At 41.4% G+C, this 20434-nt stretch overlaps 2 protein-coding genes and 1 pseudogene across 18 annotated transcripts in view; all 3 read left to right on the top strand.

Annotated features, from left to right (window-relative positions):
• The first annotated feature begins 122 nt into the window (after positions 1-122).
• On the top strand, positions 123-2667 carry LOC122877217. Of its 3 annotated transcripts, XM_044198460.1 has the most exons (9): positions 123-468; positions 1373-1443; positions 1533-1709; positions 1800-1861; positions 1944-2030; positions 2118-2159; positions 2228-2401; positions 2479-2514; positions 2613-2667. In XM_044198460.1, exons 1-8 carry the CDS (start codon positions 311-313, stop codon positions 2512-2514), a joined length of 807 nt encoding a protein of 268 aa, XP_044054395.1. In that variant the 5' UTR covers positions 123-310; the 3' UTR covers positions 2613-2667. The 3 variants fall into 3 exon arrangements, with proteins under 3 accessions (XP_044054395.1, XP_044054396.1, XP_044054394.1); XM_044198461.1 differs by lacking the exon at positions 2228-2401 and having other exon boundaries at positions 2613-2666; XM_044198459.1 differs by lacking the exons at positions 2479-2514; positions 2613-2667 and having other exon boundaries at positions 2228-2459.
• Positions 2664-3984, top strand: LOC122877922 (annotated as a pseudogene).
• A 1174-nt stretch (positions 3985-5158) lies between these two features.
• Positions 5159-20434, top strand: part of eps15l1a (epidermal growth factor receptor pathway substrate 15-like 1a) — a 72604-nt gene continuing 57328 nt past the window's right edge. For 5 of the 15 annotated variants that reach the window (XM_044198443.1, XM_044198441.1, XM_044198446.1 and 2 more), the window contains exons 1-3: positions 5160-5469; positions 6515-6556; positions 6722-6811. In XM_044198443.1, the coding sequence (XP_044054378.1) occupies positions 5437-5469; positions 6515-6556; positions 6722-6811 (165 nt within the window). In that variant the 5' untranslated portion in view covers positions 5160-5436. Of the gene's footprint in view, positions 5470-5588; positions 5681-6514; positions 6557-6721; positions 6812-20434 lie in introns of those variants that run through there. The other 10 variants (XM_044198439.1, XM_044198436.1, XM_044198445.1 and 7 more) reach the window with 5 other exon arrangements.

Here is a 20434-nt window from a genome sequence, read left to right as displayed (position 1 = left end):
AAGGTGATGTTTTATCATGAGAGGTCAGCATGCGAGCGTGCACTGCCAGGTACACTTCTCCGGTTAGTTTGACTGATGGAGACCAGTGTCCTGTTGCACAAAAGTAGAATTAAGACATCCGGGATAAATGACTCAGCTGAGCTCAATAAAGCCAAAACATGTGCGTCCAGGCTTAATTGGTTGCACAAAGACCAAGCCAGGATGAGCAGACACGGATTCATTAAGCCAGGTGAAACCAATCCTGGATAGGTGCGCGCTCACGGCTCACTCAAATAGACCCCGCCACAGATCACAGATTAACTGATTTACCATGGCAACTAGAGCCGCGTACTTTTCCCCGTCGGAAGCACAAATCCTCATGGAGGCATACGAGGAGGTAAAAGATATAATTAAGAAGAAAGGCAACACCGCCACAGTGATAAAGCAAAGAGAAAAAGCGTGGCAAAGTATTGCAGACCGCCTGAATGCGTAAGTAGTGCACAATTACACACTCACCGCTCCGCTGAAACATCACAATTACAAATCAAATATTTAATTCACATCTCCAAAAACGCAGTTGTACTGTAATTATGAAACGGTTAAATTTTTTATTGAAATGCACTGCATATATGAGTGAAATTGTGTAACGTAACTCCATCACACTGTATAAAGCTATGATATATTATTATTAAAGCCTTACATTATTATTTTACGTTACTACGCTCAGTACGGTTTAATCTTAGCCGTTGTACTCTGCTTATTATGTTGTCCACCGGTTTTTGTGTTTCCCCTGCTTTTATTAATGTAAAGCAGCTTTGACAGAATGAAACAATTGTGAAAAGTGCTATATAAATAAAATTTTCTTGAATACATAGATGAGCTATAATAATAATCACTTTAATTTATATAGCGCCTTTCAAAGGACCCAAGGTTGGTTGCTCACTGCACTGCAAAAATGTCTTTCTTACTTAGTATTTTTGTCTTGTTTTCAGTCAAAAAAATATCTAAAAAAAATCTTAAATATTTTCTAGAGCAAAATAACCTAGGAAAATAAGCAAAAAACTCTGCCAGTGAAACAAGAGAACTTTTCTAAAAGTAAGTGTTTATGGAAAAAGTAAACTTATTTCAAGAGAATTTTTCTTATTATATTGACAGATATTTAAATTTTTTGCTTGTTTTAAGCACACATTTACTTGAAGTTTATATTTTTGGTCTAAACCTATACTTATTTTGCTAGGTCATTTAGAAAATCAAGAAAATACATCTTTAGTTTTTTTTTTTTTTTTTTTATATATTTTTACTGAAAACAATACAAAAATACCAAGTCATTTTTGTCAGTGTGACTCCATTAAATGTTCTTGTGATAAAGAATGTGTGTGTGCGTGTGATGTAGATTAAACATGAACGGGCCAAAACGGACATGGCAGCAGGTCAAAATCAAATACAAGAACATTCTGCAGAATGGTATGGTCCCTGACTAATATTTAACAAAGCACAAGCATATATATTGTACCCAGAAGGTGCCTGCTCACACATTGTCTGTACTGTTTTAGCAGTGAAAAAGAATACCCACAGACAAGGCACGGGTGGTGGGTCACCAAAGGCTGACCTTACCCCAGCAGAGGACATGGCCTTGGAGCTAAATAAAGGCAGGCCCGTCTTAGAGGGGATCCCTGGGGGGAAAGAGACGAGCATAGGTTCCTCCCAAGATGCCACCCGCTTCATTCAAGGTATGTCCTTCCATCTCTACATGGAATACAACCACATTCATATTGAATCAATTTGGACTGTCTGACTTTGGTTTACCTATTGCCTTGCAGTGTCTGGAAGCACTGTGTTCCTGTTAGAGCCACCAGCACAAGCACCAGACGATGCTGATCCAGTGAGTACTCCATCAAAGGCATACTGTAGGCCTGGCATGTCTTGTCTACTAGCTTCAATATGAATCCGATTAAATGTGATAGGGTGAAAGCCCCAGTGCAGCAGCAACAGCACATGATGGAGACGATGATGAGGAGGAGACCATCTCTGTGGATTCCAGAAGGCATGAGGTATCATGTTAAGACTGTGAAAGTACTATTTACTCTACAATGGTGAGGAGTCCTCATCAAAATCAAAAAATCTAATTTCTTTTACAGGACCCAGATGCTATACAGTGGGAAAACCAGCCTGGCAACATAGTGCGTATTAATAAAAGGACACCACATCCTGCCAAATTCCAGCTGCGCTAATTGTATTGTGTTCACAGAGCTCACAAGCTATCAGAAAGTTGTATGGCAACCACCTCCGGCGCCAAATAGAACTGGCAGACATAGACATTCAGTACAAGAAGAAAAAGATAGAAAATCTTGCACTGGAGTCCGAAATAAAAAAGAGGACAATTAGGAAACTGGACCTTGAAATAAAAAAACTTGAGAGGGAGGTGAGATATGCCTTCAATGTACACTGTATGCTAACTGTAACACAAATGTATTAATCATTATTTTCTTTCCTCCCCAGCTCCAAGAAGATGACACAGCTCAAAATAAAAATTAGGTATATTCTCGTAAAGTCAAGTGAGCCATGACATATGAGCTCTTATTGTGAGCACACAGGACGGTGGCATCTTTCTAAGGTATATTTTATTTTCACAGCAATCAGTACAACCAAGTCATCGTTATAAGGCACCGGCCTCTTTTGCCCACCCCCAGCACCAGGTGTGGCCACTAGCCTATATGAAGGCCCAAAATTGTGTGTTCCTTTCTGCTCTGACAATGGCATGCCCATTCTTGCGAGATGTGGTGGATGAAGAAGCACTTGTGCTGAGGAGAGCCTTCAGGCGAGAAAGGGTCTTCAGGGACCGGTTGGACCCACTGGCCTTCCCTGATGACCATCTATATGAAAGATACAGGTTTTCTGCAGATGGCATCAGGTATCTATGCAGACTACTGGGTCCCAGGATTAAGCACCGCACTGCACGGAGCCATGCACTGAGTGTGGAGCAAATGGTTTGTGTGGCCTTGCGCTTTTTGCTAGTGGAGCCTTCCTGTACTCAGTGGGGATGCAGAACAGCTGAACAAGGCCACAATTTGCCGCACAATAAGGAGTGTGTGTCTGGCTATCAAAGCATTAGCAGATGTCTTCATCTCCTTCCTGGCCACAGAAGACTCTGTGACATGAAAGAGGAGTTCTATAGGATTGCAGGTAAGAGGATCTACAAATTACAGGACAACTGTTAACACATAGTAGGATACTCATTACTTTGTGTGACAGGTTTCCCCAATGTCATTGGTGCAGTGGACTGCACACACATAAGGATAAAAGCCCCTCAGGTGCCCATGAGGCCGATTTTGTGAATAGGAAATCCTTTCACAGCATTAATGTTCAGGTGAACATAACTTTTGATATTGTCCATTGGTGAACACTCTGCATTGCCAATGATGTGCACTGATTGGTGTAATATTCCTCATCTTATGATTTCAGATGGTCTGCAATGCTGACTGTGTGATCAGCAATGTTGTGGCAAAATGGCCTGGCTCAGTCCATGACTCCAGAATCTTTCGGGCCTCTGAAATCTATCAGTGCCTATCACAAGGTAAGCCACACAACCCCTATTTATAACAATCATGGCTGTGTCAAGAATATCACTGTGTTTATGAGGTAGTAATGATGAGATTTTGTGTTGACAGGTGAATTCTCTGGTGTGTTGCTGGGAGACAGGGGGTATGGCTGCCAGCCTTTTCTCCTGACACCTTTCACAGACCCCAGGAAGCACAGCAGGCCTACAACCATGCCCATGCCAGGACCAGGGCCAAAGTTGAAATGACCTTTGGCCTCCTGAAGGCACGCTTTCACTGCCTTCACAAATTAAGGGTCAACCCTGTTAGGGCATGTGATATTACTGTGGCTTGTGCTGTCCTCCACAATGTGGCCTGCCTGAGGAAGGAGAGGGCCCCCAGAGTGCCACCAGCCATGGACTGGGACAATCCGGCAATCTTCCTGATGACGACAGTGGTCGGCTGCTGAGGGACCAATATGTGTTGAATTATTTTAGTTAGTATGTGTGCTTTCAATTTAGGTAAAAATGTCCTGCTGTGGCAGAGGAAATAGGGTTTTTGGGTTGGTTTTTTACGAATTTGGCCTCTTATGATGTTTGTGCGGTATACTGTGTGTAATACAAGGCTGCAGGAGGCTACTGCATCCATTCATTTGTCTGTTCAGTTGATGTGTATGGATTTGTCCTGCATTTATTTTAGTGTGCAGACATGCAGGGTGTGTTATATACAGACCTTTGAATGTGTATGTATCATTTTGTATAATATGCTTTGATTCTGTGCTTTCCATCTTGTAGAGTCACTGTGACTTCAGTTTGAAAGGAGCTGATAGTTTACCTGCTTTGTTTTGTCCTTATTCAATAAAGGAACATAATGTTACACATTGTGTTTTTATATTCATATGGAATGTGTATTTGTTTATATGACTGAGTACTAGGGCCCCACTGAGGAAAAAGGATAAAGTCATAAATTTATGAGGCTGGTTCTTTCTGCAGAAAAGCAACATTCTTTTTACAGTTTTGATAGTTATGACAATGTGATACTTCATATTCTGGCACATCAGCATGTCTTTGTTTATGAAACCATACTGAAGTACAATTTCACGAAATGCCCCACATCTGTCATTTTAACAACTGTCCTCCTTTAAAACAACTGGTTACAATATTATGACTTGTGTTTTTTTTTCCCTCTGTGGCCCTAATATTCTATCATTTTATATATAGCCTTATAGTCTATTGGAAACTGTAAATTATCTAATGATAGCAACATCATCTAAAAATCATTATTTATCCAAAATGATTGAAATTAATGATCACAAACGTTTAAATAATGACAGTGGGTCTAGTTATATGTGATAACAATGTATAGTGAGCAGTGAAATAACTATTGGTTTCCATTTGTGGCGACTGCTGACTGACATTAGGGATGAGATTAAATAGATCCTGGAATTTAGCCTGGTCTGGAGCAGGCTAGCTCCACAGAATAAATCTCCATGGTAATTTATACCATAACATATCCTCCTGCACCCTATCCAGCTTTAGTGCAACCGGATTAGGGATCAATTGAGCCAGGATCACCAAGATATCCTGGCTTAATCCCCATATCCTACTTTTGTGCAACAGGCCCCAGCAGTGAAAGGCGTCGTGTTCACTGAAGAAGTGTGCCTCAGTGTATCATGCCTCCACACATCACATAGCTTCACAGCAGCTGAGTCATGCGAACAAAGTGACGAATAAACAAAGTTAATTCTACAAACGAAGGCTTTCCTTCATTGGCAACTCTTGGAACGCGTGTTTTTATTGAGCTGTTTTGATTTATTTTTTACTAAATTTTGAAACACGATTTCTGCAGGGGTTTTGGTTTGTAGCTACCACATACCGGCGCCGAGCATCACGATTAGTAAGCCGAACCGACATAAACTGCAATGTGGTTCCAACACAACATGACTGACCGAAAGGTAAACCAATTTAAGATGTAATTATTTGCTTTGAAAATATTGATGCCGAACAACAAAAGCAAAACGTGTTGTTTTGTTTAGTAGAGCATGTAGGCTGTTAAACGGAGGGGAGTGTTCGGGGTCGCCGTGCAGAGGGGGGGCAGAGGGGGGGCAGAGTGGGTGCGTTCCCGCAGCAACGGGGAAGATGGCAGCTCACATATCTCTCACCCAGGTAAAGATGCATCAATTTACGACTCTACACTTCAATTTAAGGCTAAGATATTAATAGCATAACACAGTATGTGTCATTCATCGCATTGTATTTTCATTTTACTTTGAACAAAACATGAGCTCGCTTTGCAATGCAGCTAGAAATTTGGCAGTCAGCTGGCTAAATAAGGCCTATTGCAGTACCGTTAGGTAGCGGGCTTGTTAGCCTCAGCTGGTACTAGCTAGCCGTGTAGCTATTTACCTACGACATAAAATACAATGAACTTACTAACCTAATTATAAAGGGAAAGATAATGAGCACCATGGACAGTGTATACGATGTTAGACCCGGGCTGGCCTGCGCACGTATGTGTAACAAAGCATCAGAAACTAGGATAACGTTCGGTCTTTAAGCTAGCAAACACTAGCTAGCCTAGCCTTGATGTCAAGTAGTGTGAGGATGGAAAAACACATGCTCGTAAGGCAAGACAGCAGGCTAAACTCTGCTAACCTGGGCTAAGCTTTGATTAATGATGATGATGATGATGTGAGCTGGCTCACTGATGGCCAAGTTAACGTTAAGGCTGACGAGCACCCACGGTAGCGATTGTCTTTTGCCTGCTGCGGTTGCGCAACAGTGATAAAATATGGCAATGCAATTGGTTTGTGATATCTTTTGTTATTGATTGTGAGCAGCATGGCTTGGGAGCTCTTTCAGCAAACCCTGAGACTGAGCACTATTCTCGGCTTTTTGAGTCAGTACAAATACAACAGCGCTTATTTCAGCTGGCTGAAATAGTAGAGAGAAGTGCATGGGGTTGATTTATAGCGCAATAATATTCTCTTTCTGCCGCAGTTGTCAAGTGGGAACCCTGTATATGAGAGCTTTTACAGACAGGTAAGATGATAACTCACAGTATATTGCTTCTAAACTGTAACCCTAAGTTATGCAAAACACGTGTGAAAGACAGTTCACATGTTTCAGAGAGAGTTCATCATGAAATGGAAAAATTAAAGATTTAAATATGACACAATGCACTGTGATGTGTGTGTTTGCTCCAAGGTGGATCCTGGGAATACAGGAAGAGTAGGACCAACAGAAGCTGCCTTGTTCTTAAAAAAGTCTGGACTCCCTGACATTACATTGGGGAAGGTAGGTAGTGGCAGTTGCACTGTTTGTTTTCTATAAAGTGGCTGATGGTGTCAGTGTTACTTCACACAGAGCTGGAGAGGTGTGTTTGTTTCATACAAGGTGGCTGCAGCTTGTGGATCTTAATTGTTCTTACTGCAGTTGTGGATTGTCAGTGGACTGAAGGTCAACCTCTGGTCTGTGGTTATGTCAGTCTGTGTCTGCTGCCAGTATTGTTGAAAACTGTCCAAAAGAGTAAACTGTGCAATGCTCATAACAGTAAAAAGTGACAGTAACAATTAGAACTGGTTATCTGCACACTATTATTACTTAAAAGGGCTGTGTGCCTATTTTACAGAATTCAGCCCTGATGTGTTTGCAGACCTTATATGCATAGGACTAATAATATTTGGGACATCGAGCAATTTGTAACCATAAGCAAGATTTTAAAGCGGCATCAGCATTTCATATCGGAATCAGGTTTATTGACAAGTAGGTTTTCACATACAAGGAATTTACCTTGGTATATTGGTGCATAACAATAAACATAGTAAGTAGAAAATACAAAGAAAGATGAAAGCTAGTACTGCAAGTACTGTTACGGTTTTATGGCCTGCAAAAAAGCTGCTCTGATAAACATGGTGGATACAAAGTTGTCTGTTGGATGTAAATGGGCAACTGCTTGCTAACATGTTCGCCATATCAACTTTATAAGCTGACAGTATGTCAATGTTGTGTTTACAGCTGCCCCAAGTGGCAAAAAACCCCAATTATTGCAGCTTTACACTTGTGCAAAAATGTTACTGTAACTATTTGTAATTTGTGGAGAAAAGAGTAAATAAAGAGACAGGCGCTAAAACGGCTTGTTTCAGACAGAGGATGAACTGAGGGTCTGCATAAAGGGCAAGATAAATAAGGATTTGTGACTTATGCCAAGCTACTAGTGGAATCCCAGAATACAAATATAGAGCTGGAAATGAGCATAATAGGTCCTCTTTAAGACAATCAAGGATTCAGCAGAAGTTGTGATATGGTTACAGTAAACACTCAAGTGTTTTTGTTTGATAGATAAATGTGTGACATAAGCATTTTAGGCATTTACACTCTGGTGGCTCAGTCTAAACAAATTGACATAAAGTCCAACCAATTAGGGAAGGTAATGAGTCATTTGTGTTTTGGAGTTGTTGTAACTTTCAGTGTTGTAGACAGCTGATAGCAGTATAGTTGCCTTAGTTTGCAGGAAAATTACCAGATTTAATTTTGAAGCATTGCTACATGATCAAAAAGTTTCAATGAACTGCCCACTACAGTACTCCAGAAAAGACTACGCCACTTATGATTTCCTGAATGTTTAAAACCAGTGTATTATCTTTTGTGATTTTTAAGGTTATGGACTCTTGACTTGGACTTGTCTGTGTTCAGTCTTAAACTGGGCTGGTTTTGACAATCAGAATCAGAAATACTTTATTGATCCCTGAGGGGAAACTCTTATGTTACAGCAGCTCACTATCACATCAGTGCACACAGGAATAGAAGTACTAAGCAAATCAGAATATAAGCAAATCATATAGCAAATCAGTCCTGATTGTATTTATGTGCATCAGAGCTGGGTAATGGTAATAATAATGGAACACAGTTCATTGCGTTAAACATTTTGATATATATTTTGGTAATTTTATGTCATTTTACATATGCTTGTTATATGAAGATACTTACCATATTGGAATATCCATATTTTGTTATTGATTTCAGAATCAGAACCTTATTGTCCATCACAAGATGATGATGGAAATTTGTCTTTTTATATGGCTCACACACAGATTTGTGTTCAGAAATAGTTAAAAAATACAGAGAAATTTCCACAGTTCCAAGACAATAATCCATTATTTAGGTATAGTAAATGTAATAGCTACATAGCCTACTCAAAATATTTTACAAATACCAACCTGTCCAAGAGCAGTAACATGAAATTGGTTTCTGCCCTCAATCCCTTCTCTCAGCACTCCCCAACAAGGAAAAACTAAAGCTACACCAATGGTTATCTGTGTTTGTCCTCGCCATCAATTGCTTTCTTTTTTGGACAGTAATGCTTCCTCTGAACGCTGAGTTTCTATTTTTATTTGGAGCATCAGAAACTTTTCTTGGTTGCTTCTTGGGTTTTTCTCCTAGTTGCTGTAGCCTACTGCATTGCTACGGTTGCTCCAGATCCATGTAGAGAGAGTTGCGTCATCTCTATTCCATTATAATTCAAGTGGCATTGTTAGCATGACTGCATACAATACAACGTTGCCAAACCATATTAACACATACAATGTGTTAACTATACAATCATAATAAACAAAATAAACAATTCTCAAAAATCTCAAATCTCTCTAGTGGACCTTTTATTTTATTTTATTTTTTTTACAGCAATGGTGGATCGCAGAGCTCTCTACATGGCTCTGGGTTGCTCCCCGCTTCCGCTCTGGCAAACCAGTCATTGCTGGTTGGCGTGAAACACATCATTACTGGCCAGCACAGGAATGTCACCACAGACACCAGATTTAAAAAAAACAAAACAAAAAACCCTGGTATACTGCCAAATACAGAGAGATTTACCTTCATAACATTTCGGCTCCCATCCGGAAGTCATTCTCAATAGTGAAAAATGGACCGGGAACTCAGACATTTAAGCTACTCTGTGTTACTTAAGCCCTGCCCTCAGGAAGGAGGGAACGGTGTCTCCATCCCTTATGTATCTGGACTGTCTGAAAAACTACAAAGGATCTTTAGACAGCACGATGTTCCTGTTTTTTTTTAAACCAGGCAACACTTTAAGACAGAAACTCGTTCATCCTAAGGACAAGATGCCCACACAAAAACAGAGCAATGTAGTTTACTCAATCCAATGCATTGAGGAAAACTGCAAAGAACGGTACATAGGTGAGACTAAACAGCCACTTCACAAAAGACTTTATCAGCACAGACGACACGCTAACTCAGGATTGCAGAGCGCCGTGCATTTGCATCTAAAAGCTACAAACCACACATTTGAAGACAGTGAGGTGAAGATTCTAAGTAGAGAGAAGAGTTGGTTTGAAAGTGGTATCAAAGAAGCCATTTTTGTGAAAAAAGAAAACCCCTCTTTGAACAGAAATGGTGGTCTGAGGTCTGCCCAATGTTAACCACAGTGTATTAGCACCTTGGTCACGCCAATCATATGCTAATCAGGTACTTACCGGTGATGAGGGAGGTGCAGCCAGATAACAATAGGCCTGATTACTGGGCCATCATGGAAACAATTAGGTCAGTTTCAGGTGAAACTAGGCAGAGTAATCAGCAGATACTCCGGAAGACTCCTTCCTGAGGGCAGGGCTTAAGTAACACAGAGTAGCTTAAATTTCTGAGTTCCCGGTCCATTTTTCACTATTGAGAATAACTTCCGGATGGGAGCCGAAACGTCTTGATTCTGAAAACAGTGTCCAGATGATTACCCCCAATTGGGGGTACATCTTATCCCTTCGCCTCTGGTGTTAACCAATAGCGAAGCCCGCTAGAAGGCGAAGCACGTACGAAATAGAAATGGTAGTTACCTGGATGTAACTCCAGTTCTATGAGTACGTGTGGAGCCCTCTAACTACAAGCCCACTGGCCCCAGTTCCTGGTGGCTGTGTTTCCAAAGGGAGACGAGCTGCGTGGGCACAGGGGTTATATTGGGGGAGGACTCTGGGTCCCTAATACCGATTGGGCGGTGAGTGGAGGGTAAACCAATAGCGAAACCCGTTAAAGGGCTCCTCATATACTTTACGCATTGTACTGGAGTTACATCCAGGTAACTACTATTTCTAGTGCGAACTGCGAAGTGAGAGAGTAGACACGTTGTTGAAAACCAGCCACAAAAAGTGCATTATTCCTGGCTGCAGTGTATCAAGCAAATCACTGCATAGCTTTCCAAAAGAGTAAAATGTTGCAGACAAGTGGATGGATTTTATTTTTGGACACTTGCCTCGACCTATCTTTTTGGATGTATACAGCACATTTTACACCGGAGTGCATAACAGAATCAGGGGCTATACGACGCTGGAGGACTATCCAAATTAATATCGAAGAAAGGATCCATTCCAATGATCAGGGACCCTTCCCTGAGCTTTGAAACGGTGAGTAAAAAACATTTTAATAACGTAGATTACTAACTGAGTTGATAATTTCGTTTGGCTAAGGGTTAGCTGGCTGTGGTGCCACTAGCTAGCCTCTTTATAGCCCTACCCCACTGAGCTAGTTAGTGCTGTAACTGTAATGTGACTCCAAAGCAAACAGTTTGATAGTGTCGCCTACGATTTTATTTGGTTTGTAATATTGTAAGTCTCGGACCAAGATGTTGACCAGATATTGAGAGTGCATCACTAGCAACAGCTGGCAGCTGAGCTGTCTGGGAGGGAAAGACAGTGTAAACAAACTTATGTTGGTAACTGTAACGTTAAGTTTTGTTAGCAGTATTGTAGAGCAAGGACTTCACCATTTGTGCGTTCTTGACAGTTTTAGGTAGGCATGTATGTAACTTTGTGAAGATACATTTTGCTGATTGTAGTGACAGGAAATATTACCACCCTATCTCCAACCTGACGCATTTCCTAACATTTATTTTTATGGATCCATTAGGCCTTGTTCCCAGGCCAGACCTTCCCGGAGTATTGGCTGCTAGACCGAAGATCTGTTGGCACTCAACTTTCCAAGAACATGTTAGAAGTAGAGGTTAGTGAAATTGAATGTTTGTTAGTTTAGCTGCAAAGTTTTATTATTTCCTTTTACATTTTTGTTTATAATGGGCAATAATTCAACTTTGCACACATGGTTTTGCTATCTGTAATGTTACAGGTAAAATATAAAGTTTGTAGGTATCCAAATGTTAAATATTGCTTCAAATTCTCTTGATACTTTTTTTCATTGTAACGGCACATAGATATGAAGTAATAGTTTGACAATATATTCACATTGAAGTTGAAATCATCCTTATAGAAAGCGAATTAAAGAAGAAAAATATTTAAATATCACATGGTATGCTATAACAAGCTAGATTCAAGAATTACACAGTTACAGGCAGGCGGGTCACTTCACACATGTTCTGTCATTTTGGTTTCCACTGGTCATACTGTAATCACCTTGACATTAGTACTGTGATCAACACACACCTACATGCTTCTCCTTCATTCAAGATCAAATTTATCTGTAGTTGTACATGGTTGGCACTGATAAAACATCATGACGGTATAATGTACAAGTAACACTGAATCTGCTATGTTTTACAGGTTATGTTAGTGACCTGATAAAGCTTGTTTTTGTAAGGTGTTTCTGGAACCCACCAGACTCTACTCTCTGAGAAACCATCAGAAGAGGAAGTTATTGCTGAGCAGGTGTCGTGCTTCAGTCTAGCAAAGGCCTGATGACAACACAGCATCCAGCAGCATCAGGAAGTCTCTATATCCAAAGGACATGACAGGATGACGACTCCGACCTGAGAACTCCAGTACCAGCTGACACAGCTTCAGTATACAAGAAACCCTTTACCCCGATGGAGGACATGATCTGGACTTTTTACATTAGTTATGGCTTTGCTACTTTGTGCATTATATATACACAATTTATATTTTCATTGCATTGGCTATGAATAAAGTGCTTATTTTTTGGTCATTTTAAAATGTAGTAGTAAGGGTCCTGTGGTATTAGAGAAATATGTTATTTCACAAAGGTTTTATGAGAAACCTATTTGTCGATGTGTCAAAACACCTGGTCCATTTAACATCCTGACTATGAAAATGTGAAAGAGTTTTGCTAGTAATCCTTTACTACATGTAGTAAATAGTGACTGTAAGCAACACAAGACATTTCTCTGTTTCATAGTCAAACTTTATTATGGTGTTGACAGATCACAATACAAGTTATACAATATTCTCCACAGCATTTTGCAAGAATATCAAACATAATCTGCAGCTTTGATAAACATTTTAAAACAAAAATATGGTTAATTTTGTGTGTGTGTATGTGTGTGTTAATAAATTGTCTGACAAGTAAAATACTGAGCAGTAAGTACACGATAAAGTCTATTCCAGGTATATTTCTGCCTCATTATGATAAGTGTCACTGGTCTGATGTAACTAATGTGTACATAGAGGATAACATGTGGGTAGCTGCCGTCATCACTATACTATTACTTATACTATTACTTTGATAATGTTTATTAGGTGTCTTTTTACTAGAAATAATTACTTGACTAATGTTTAACGACTATTTGTTTCATATCATACTTTCCACCCACAATTACATGCTAACACGTTACCTCTGTATCTCTTCACAATGCTTTCTACATCACTGGGCTCCGTAGGTCACTTCTGACAAATGTACCAGTAAAGAGTATGGTTTAGAGAGTTTATGCACACATACTAAGCTACCATTTATGACAGAGATATATAACTAGCAGTATTTACCTGAGGAAAATATCAGGGAAACCTGTAATCTTTATTGCCTTTGTGTCATTTGTCCACTATTTTGGGTCAGGTTCCCGCTTGAACATGTGCTGTTGTGACGTTTTTGGTTTAGAAGCCGTTAATGTGGTGACATTCACGGTAGAAGTGCATTCAAGTGTTAGCTACAGTGATTCCAATTTAAGTTGTATTTTTGTTGTATAGTTTTGGATGGGTAGTAATTCATTATTAAAATCAGTTTTTTAGCTAAATTCACTTCATATCCAGAAAAGAAATCAAACATCTCAAGTTGATTGGTTAAGATAGGAAGGCATGTATCAGGGTCCTCTAAATAAAAGATCATGTCATCAGCAAAAATAATAAACTTTATTTTATAAAAAAAAAAAGCCCAATGATATGTTCTTCTCTCTACCTTTATCCCTTTAAGGTCTTTATTCTGCCTAATTGCTTGTGCCAGAGGCTCTGTAAAAATTGGAAATATGGTTAGCGAAAGGCAACATCCCTGCCTGGTAGACCATTCTAGTATTATGCTATCAGTCAGACTGCCATTTATTTTTATCCTTGCAGTTGGTTTTTGGTCAAGTGTTTTAATACATTGGATGGCCTTGTCATTTAGTCCAAATTTCTCAAGTACCTGATACAGAAAAGTCCAGTTTACATTGTCAATGCCTTTTCTGCGTCAAGACTTATTAAAGCTGCACTAATATTTTTGTGTTTAACATGATCAGTGATATGTAGGGTTCTCCTTATGTTATCTTGGGTTTGGCATCCCTTAATAACGCCTGATCTTTATCTATAATGTCATTCATAAAGTGTTCATTTCTTTTTTCAATAATCAAGGTATGCATCTTATAATCTATGTTCTGTATTGATATAGCTCTGTAAACCGGGCAGATTTCACTGTTCTTTCCCTTAGGAATCACAGATATTACAGCTTCCTTCCAGGATGGTGGGAGTTCACCATGTTTAAGTGTATAATTAAATGAAGACTTGAGTAGTGGTATAAGTTGGTATAAGATGGTAGACAGTCACTGCCAGGGGATTTATTCGTTTTTAGTCTAGTTATTGCTTTCTCTATTTCTGTTTTTGTAATGGGTGAAGTCAGAAGGTCATTCTGTGTTTTTCCCAATTGCTGGTAAGTCCAGTGTCTCTAGAAAAGCTCTCGTTTGGTCAACGTCAGCAGACTGAGGCTGGCTATGCAAACTTCCATAAGTTGCTGAAGATCTCTTTGGGTTCATAGGTTATCTGATTTGTGAGTGTATCCCTTATCTTATAAATTGTCCTATTCGCCTGTTGTTTTTGCAGTCTTTTTGCTAGTAATCTGTTTGCTCTAGGCCCCACCTCATGGTAGGATTGTTTTAAAAATGTTTTCATTGTATTCTTGACATCGTTTTTAAATTCACCAAGATCCCGTTTCATATCCTGTTTAAAGTCTTTTAACTCTTTAGAAAATAATGACAGACCCTCTAGCAGTGTGTTTTGATTTGTTGTTACGTTAGCTTTACGTGCCATTGTTTCTTCATCGTCGCCATTTTCTTTCTGTTTGGCGGTCTCGGTTACTGGTATTGGTAAGCATTCGGGCTGCAGAGTTCTGAATCAGCTGTAGCTGATTTATAACTTTTTTGGGTAGACCAGATAGGAGAGCATTACAGTAGTCCAGCCTGCGCGATATATAAGCATTTTATTGACAAACCCCACATAAGCCTTAAAGTTCAGATCTGAGTCACAGACCACACCAAGGTTTCTTGCTTGTTGGCTTGGGCTAACAGGAGCACAAAACAAGTTAACACCGAATTGTTAACAGTATACTTGGCTAAGCACAGGACTGTTTAGTTTTAATGATGTACTGATGTGTTTATTGAGTTTTATTATTGTGATGTGTTTTCACTGTTAGCATGTGGCTACCAAATTACCTAAGTTGATGTTAGTGATGTTCACACAGACACAGAGGTTTGCATACTAACTAACTCTTAACTTGGCATTGTAGCTTACAGATCACACACATATACTTCGATTTGGTCACAACCACACTGCAGAAAGTAACTTTAAAGCTCCGGCTTCACATGCTTCTTTGTTTCTAACACCTTGTTCATGCTCATGCATCCAAGACATATGGAGGCAGAACAAAGAAACATACACCCATTCTTTTGCTTGACGCCATTTTACATTCAAGCAGCAGGGCTCCAGACTTCTAAAATAATTTGATGGAGCTCAAGATTTATCAGGACGACGGCTGCTTTACTCCAAACTGTTTTACTGTATGAACCTAGACTGTGTGTGTGTGACCTTTTGGATGTGTAGAAGATAGAACATTAATTATCATTAGATCCTGACGATGTGTCGGGAGATTTAAATAATCAATGACGGTGTAGTCCCTCATTCGTCCAGGAGTGTTCTATCGTAGAAAGGGTTTCAGTCGTAGTCATCTGGACACTGATTTCAGAATCAAGACGTTTCGGCTTTCTCATTCTCAATTGTGAAAAAACTGAGAATGAGAAAGCCAAAACGTCTTAATTCTGAAAACAGTGTCCAGATGACTACGACTGAAACCTTTTCTACGATAATCAATGACGTTACACTGCTGTCCCTTGTGCTTAAATGAGCACAGTGTCACTCTTAACCCTTTGCATTGTAACCACAAGGTCGGCCTTTTTTTTTTTTTGCAAAACCCATCTTTGGCTGTTTGTCCTTATTACCCTCATTGATTAGAGTGTGTAGTGCCAATTATATCCAGTGGGTGGCAATGTTGTAAAAAGATATCATTGTCTGAAAGCTGAGAAAAAAGTGGATTGGTGGAAACTGCTCTTCAGACATATTGACTTCAAGTGACACTGAAAGTTGAGGTAAGAAAAAAATCTTATCAGATTTCATGTCCTAGACCCCCTAACGATTATATTTTTGTTGAATGGCAGAAACGTGACGATATAATTTGTCTCTATGCTACCGGGGGAAAAGTGTGTGACCACTAGGTAGAGTTTCCCAATTACGGTAAACTGAACCTGACGTCAGCATAAACACTGCGCGAGATCGTTATGTAACTTTAATCACCAATTTCCTTGCTAGACTGAATGGTATGTGTTTTACCTACAGATTGGCATATCTATAAAGTCCTTTACTCTTAACATAATAAGATACTGTATGAGCTAGTATCCATTACTTCTGCCATAGCCATCAGAGCTGAGCCTTACTGAATATCAGAATCAGAATCAGAAATATTTTATTGATCCCCGAAGGGAAACTCTTTGTTACAGCAGCTCGCCTTTACGTCAGTGCACACAGGAGAAAGTACTAGCAAAAAATATAATACAATACACTATAAAAACAGGTCAGAAAATAAATTAAGTACCAGGTGGGTATAAGTATAAAATAAAATAAAATAAGTGTGAAGTACCAAGTGGGTTTACCAGTTGATGATGATAATACAGTATAATAATACAATGTAATAAGTAGTGGTGCATGTACTGTCGAGTTAAGTGTAGCTTATTGAGATTATTAAGATATTGCTGAGCAGTAATGGAGTTATGAATAACATCAATATCAATAAATAGGAAAAACTAAAATAGGAAAACTAAATATTGCATAGGAGTAATACACAGAATATTGCACAATTATTTCAAGTATGGCAGAGATGTAATGATTGATGTTTAGTGACTTAGGGTCATACAGACTAACACTTAGAGGGAGGAGTTAAAGAGTTTGATGGCCACAGGCAGGAATGACTTCCTGTGGCGCTCTGTGGTGCATTTTGGTGGGATGAGTCTTCCGCTGAAGGTACTCCTTTGCTTGACCAGCACGTCATGGAGTGGGTGGGAGACACTGTCCAAGATGGCATGTAGTTTGGCTAGCATCCTCCTCTCTGACACCACCGACAGAGAGTCCAGCTCCACCCCCACCATGTCACTGGCCTTACAGATCAGTTTGTTGAGTCTGTTAGTGCCCGCTGCCCTCAACCTGCTGCCCCAGCATGCAACAGCATACAGGATAGCACTGGCCACCACAGACTCATAAAACATCCGCAGCATTGTTCAGCAGATGTTGAAGGACCTCAGCCTCCTCAGAAAATAGAGGCGCTCTGGCCCTTCCTGTAAAGAGCTTGAGTGTTCTTAGCCCAGTCCAGTTTATTGTCCACGTGTACTCCCAGGTACTTGTAATCCTCTACAATGTCCACACTGACCCCCTGGAAACCAGGGTCACTGGTGCCTTGGCCCTTCGTAGATCTACAACCAGCTCCTTTGACTTTGTCGCATTGAGCTGCAGATGGTTCTGCTCACACCATGAGACAAAGTTCCACACCACAGCCCTGTACTCAAGCTGCTCACCACTGCTGATACATCCCACCACAGCAGAGTCATCAGAAATCTTCTGAAGGTCGCAGGACTCTGTGGTAGCTGAAGTCCGTGGTGTAGATGGTGAAGAGGAAGGGAGAGAGGACAGTCCCCTGAGGGGTCCCAGTGTTGCTGACCACGCTGTCCGACACACAGTGCTGCAGGCGCACGTACTGTGTTCTGCCAGTCAGGTAGTCCACAATCCAGGACACAAGGGGGGCATCCACCTGCATCACTGCCAGCTTCTCACCCAGCAGGGCTGGCCAGATGGTGTTGAAAGCACTGGAGAAGTCAAAAAACATGATCCTCACCGTGCTTGCCGGCTTGTCCAGGTGGGTGTGGATGCGGTTAAGCAGGAAGATGATGGCGTCCTCAACTCCCAGCCGGGTCTGGAAGACGAACTGAAGGGGGTCCAGGAGGGGTCAGACCATGGGCCGCAGCTGTTCCAGCTATAGTCTCTCCAGGGTCTTCATTATGTGGGAGGTCAGTGCCACTGGTCTGTAGTCCTTGGAGCCACTGGGACGTGGCGTCTTCGGCACAGGGATGAGGCAAGATGTCTTCCACAGAACAGGGACCCTTTGAAGACTCAGGTTGAAGGACTCCACATAGCTGGGGGGCACAGGCTTTTAGCACCCCGGGGCTAATGCCATCGGGGCCTGCAGCCTTGTTTGAGTGGAGTTTCATCAGCTGTCCTCTCACCTGGTCAGCAGTCAGGCACACAGCAGAGGTTACAGGTGGGGGGGAGTCATTAGTGTGAAGAGGGCTGTTAGCTTGATGGGGAGGGGGGAGCAGAGTACTCAGAGGAGCTTGAGGGCCATCAGCAGCTGAGTTAGAGGGGGGAGCAGGAGCTGGTGTGTCGAATCTGTTAAAAAACAAATTAAGTTCGTTGGCCCTGTCCAAGCTGCCTTCAACTCCTCTGCTGCCAGTCGGTCTGAAGCCAGTGATGCTCTTCATGCCGCTCCAGACCTCTCTCATGTTGTTCTGCTGGAGTTTCTGCTCCAGCTTCCTCCTGTACTTCTCCTTTGCCTCCCTGATTTTCACCTTTTCACCTTTTCACCTGGATTGCCCTCACCTCCTCCCTATTACCATCAGTAAAGGCCCTCCTCTTGGCATTCAGGATGTCCTTGATGTCCTTTGTTACCCAGGGTTTGTTATTTGGATAACAATGGACCATCTTAGTTGGGACATTGCAGTCCACACAGAAGTTAATGTACTGTAATGTAATGTAGTGTAATGCACTCCGTGAGCCCGTCAATGTCCTCTCCATGAGGCTCACAGAGTGCATCCCAGTTTGTCACCTCAAAACATTCCTGCAGTGTCTCATAGGTCTCCCCTGACCATCTCCTCACTGTCCTTGTGGTCGCGGGCTGCCTTTTAACCAGAGGCACATAGCAGGGTTTAAGGTACCCCAGGTTGTGGTCTGACCTACCCAGGGGGCGAGGAGGGAAGAGCTGTACGCGTCCTTAACGTTAGCATACAGCAGGTCCAGTGTCTCTCCTCTCTAGTAGGACAACTCACATACTGGGTGAAATTAGTCAGCGTTGTTGAAACACTGACATGGTTGAAGTCACCCGAGATTAATATGAGTGCACTCAGGTGTTGAGTCTGGAGTTGTGCTATGGTGGTGTGAATGGCGTTGCACGCCGATGCCAGGTTAGCAGAGGGGGGGATGTAAACAGCCACAACAGTGGCATGTGAAAATTCACGTGGCAGATAATATGTCCAGAGTCCCACAGCTAACAGTTCAATGTCCGGGCTACTATCAAGCAGAATATCTACTCTGCTTGATAGTAACGTGACCAGGGTTACACCATCTGTTGTTAACTAGAACAGCAAGCCCACCGCCTTTCCGCTTACTGCTCCCGGTGTGATGGTGTAGCCATGTCTCTGAGAAGCACATCAAACTACACTCACGGAACTTCGTCTAGCTAACACCGTTAGCTCGTCCATTTTATTCGCCAGTGATCTCACGTTGCCCATGACAAGAGAAGGCAGACACGGCTTAAATCTCTTATTCTTAAGTCTCTTTTGTCTGCACCCCTCTCTCTTCCCTCGCCGCTTCGTTCCACCTCTGCATCCTCGGTGTGTCCTCCTCCAGATCTCAGTGGGGATATCGGTTGTCCTGGGCGCCATGCCGCTTGGCTTCAGCGCGATCAGCTGTTCCCTGGTGTAAAAAATGCGGCCAAACAGTTGATCTGCAGCGGTGCCCCGACTGAGTAGCAGAAGAAGTTCCATGGCGAAAAAAAGTACCAAAACACTTTCTACCCTCATTTTTGTAAAGAGCGAACACTATAAATTGAATAGCTACAGCTATAGCTATCTAGATGCGTAACTAGCTATAAAACTCTGGCAACTCTGGGTTATCTGGAAAAAAAAACAACAACTGAAAAATTGCTAAATGTAGAGCCAGGAACAGATTTATAAAACCGTGCATACGCACCCCTGGAGGGAACTTTCCCTTAATAAATCACAGTCCTCCTGGAAATGTGCGCATGTGGATCAGCCGCATATCCAGCACTCTACACACCCACATTCAACCATAAATGGCCAATCCAAAGCACCACATGAATATTAATGTATATAAATGAGAAACATTATGAAACAACACTGCCTACCCACAGATACTGTCTCCTTTGCCAGTGAGCTAAACCAGTTCTATAGTAGGTTTGACAAATGGGGACATACTCGACAATGTATGTAGCCCAGTTTGGGACTTAGTATCACACTTGGAGATAGCAGGCAGTCTTGCTAAGATAAGGCCACACAAAGCTCCAGGCCCTGATGATATTAGAAGTACAGGGCCGTGCAGAGCCCTTTAGAGGGGCAGGTGGAACAAGATTTTAAAACACCATACATCAACATAA

The sequence above is a fragment of the Siniperca chuatsi genome, linkage group LG6, assembly GCF_020085105.1.
Source record: "Siniperca chuatsi isolate FFG_IHB_CAS linkage group LG6, ASM2008510v1, whole genome shotgun sequence".
Taxonomy (NCBI): Eukaryota; Metazoa; Chordata; class Actinopteri; order Centrarchiformes; family Sinipercidae; genus Siniperca; species Siniperca chuatsi.
This window is presented reverse-complemented; position numbering and strand designations above follow the sequence as displayed.

Excerpts from the sequence above, each read along its gene's own strand:
- LOC122877217 (XM_044198459.1), top strand. The coding sequence starts at position 311 with ATGGCAACTAGAGCCGCGTACTTTTCCCCGTCGGAAGCACAAATCCTC. Across the intron at positions 1,444-1,532 it reads CAAGAACATTCTGCAGAATG|CAGTGAAAAAGAATACCCAC; the intron begins GTATGGTCCCTG and ends GTACTGTTTTAG. Across the intron at positions 1,710-1,799 it reads TGCCACCCGCTTCATTCAAG|TGTCTGGAAGCACTGTGTTC; the intron begins GTATGTCCTTCC and ends ATTGCCTTGCAG.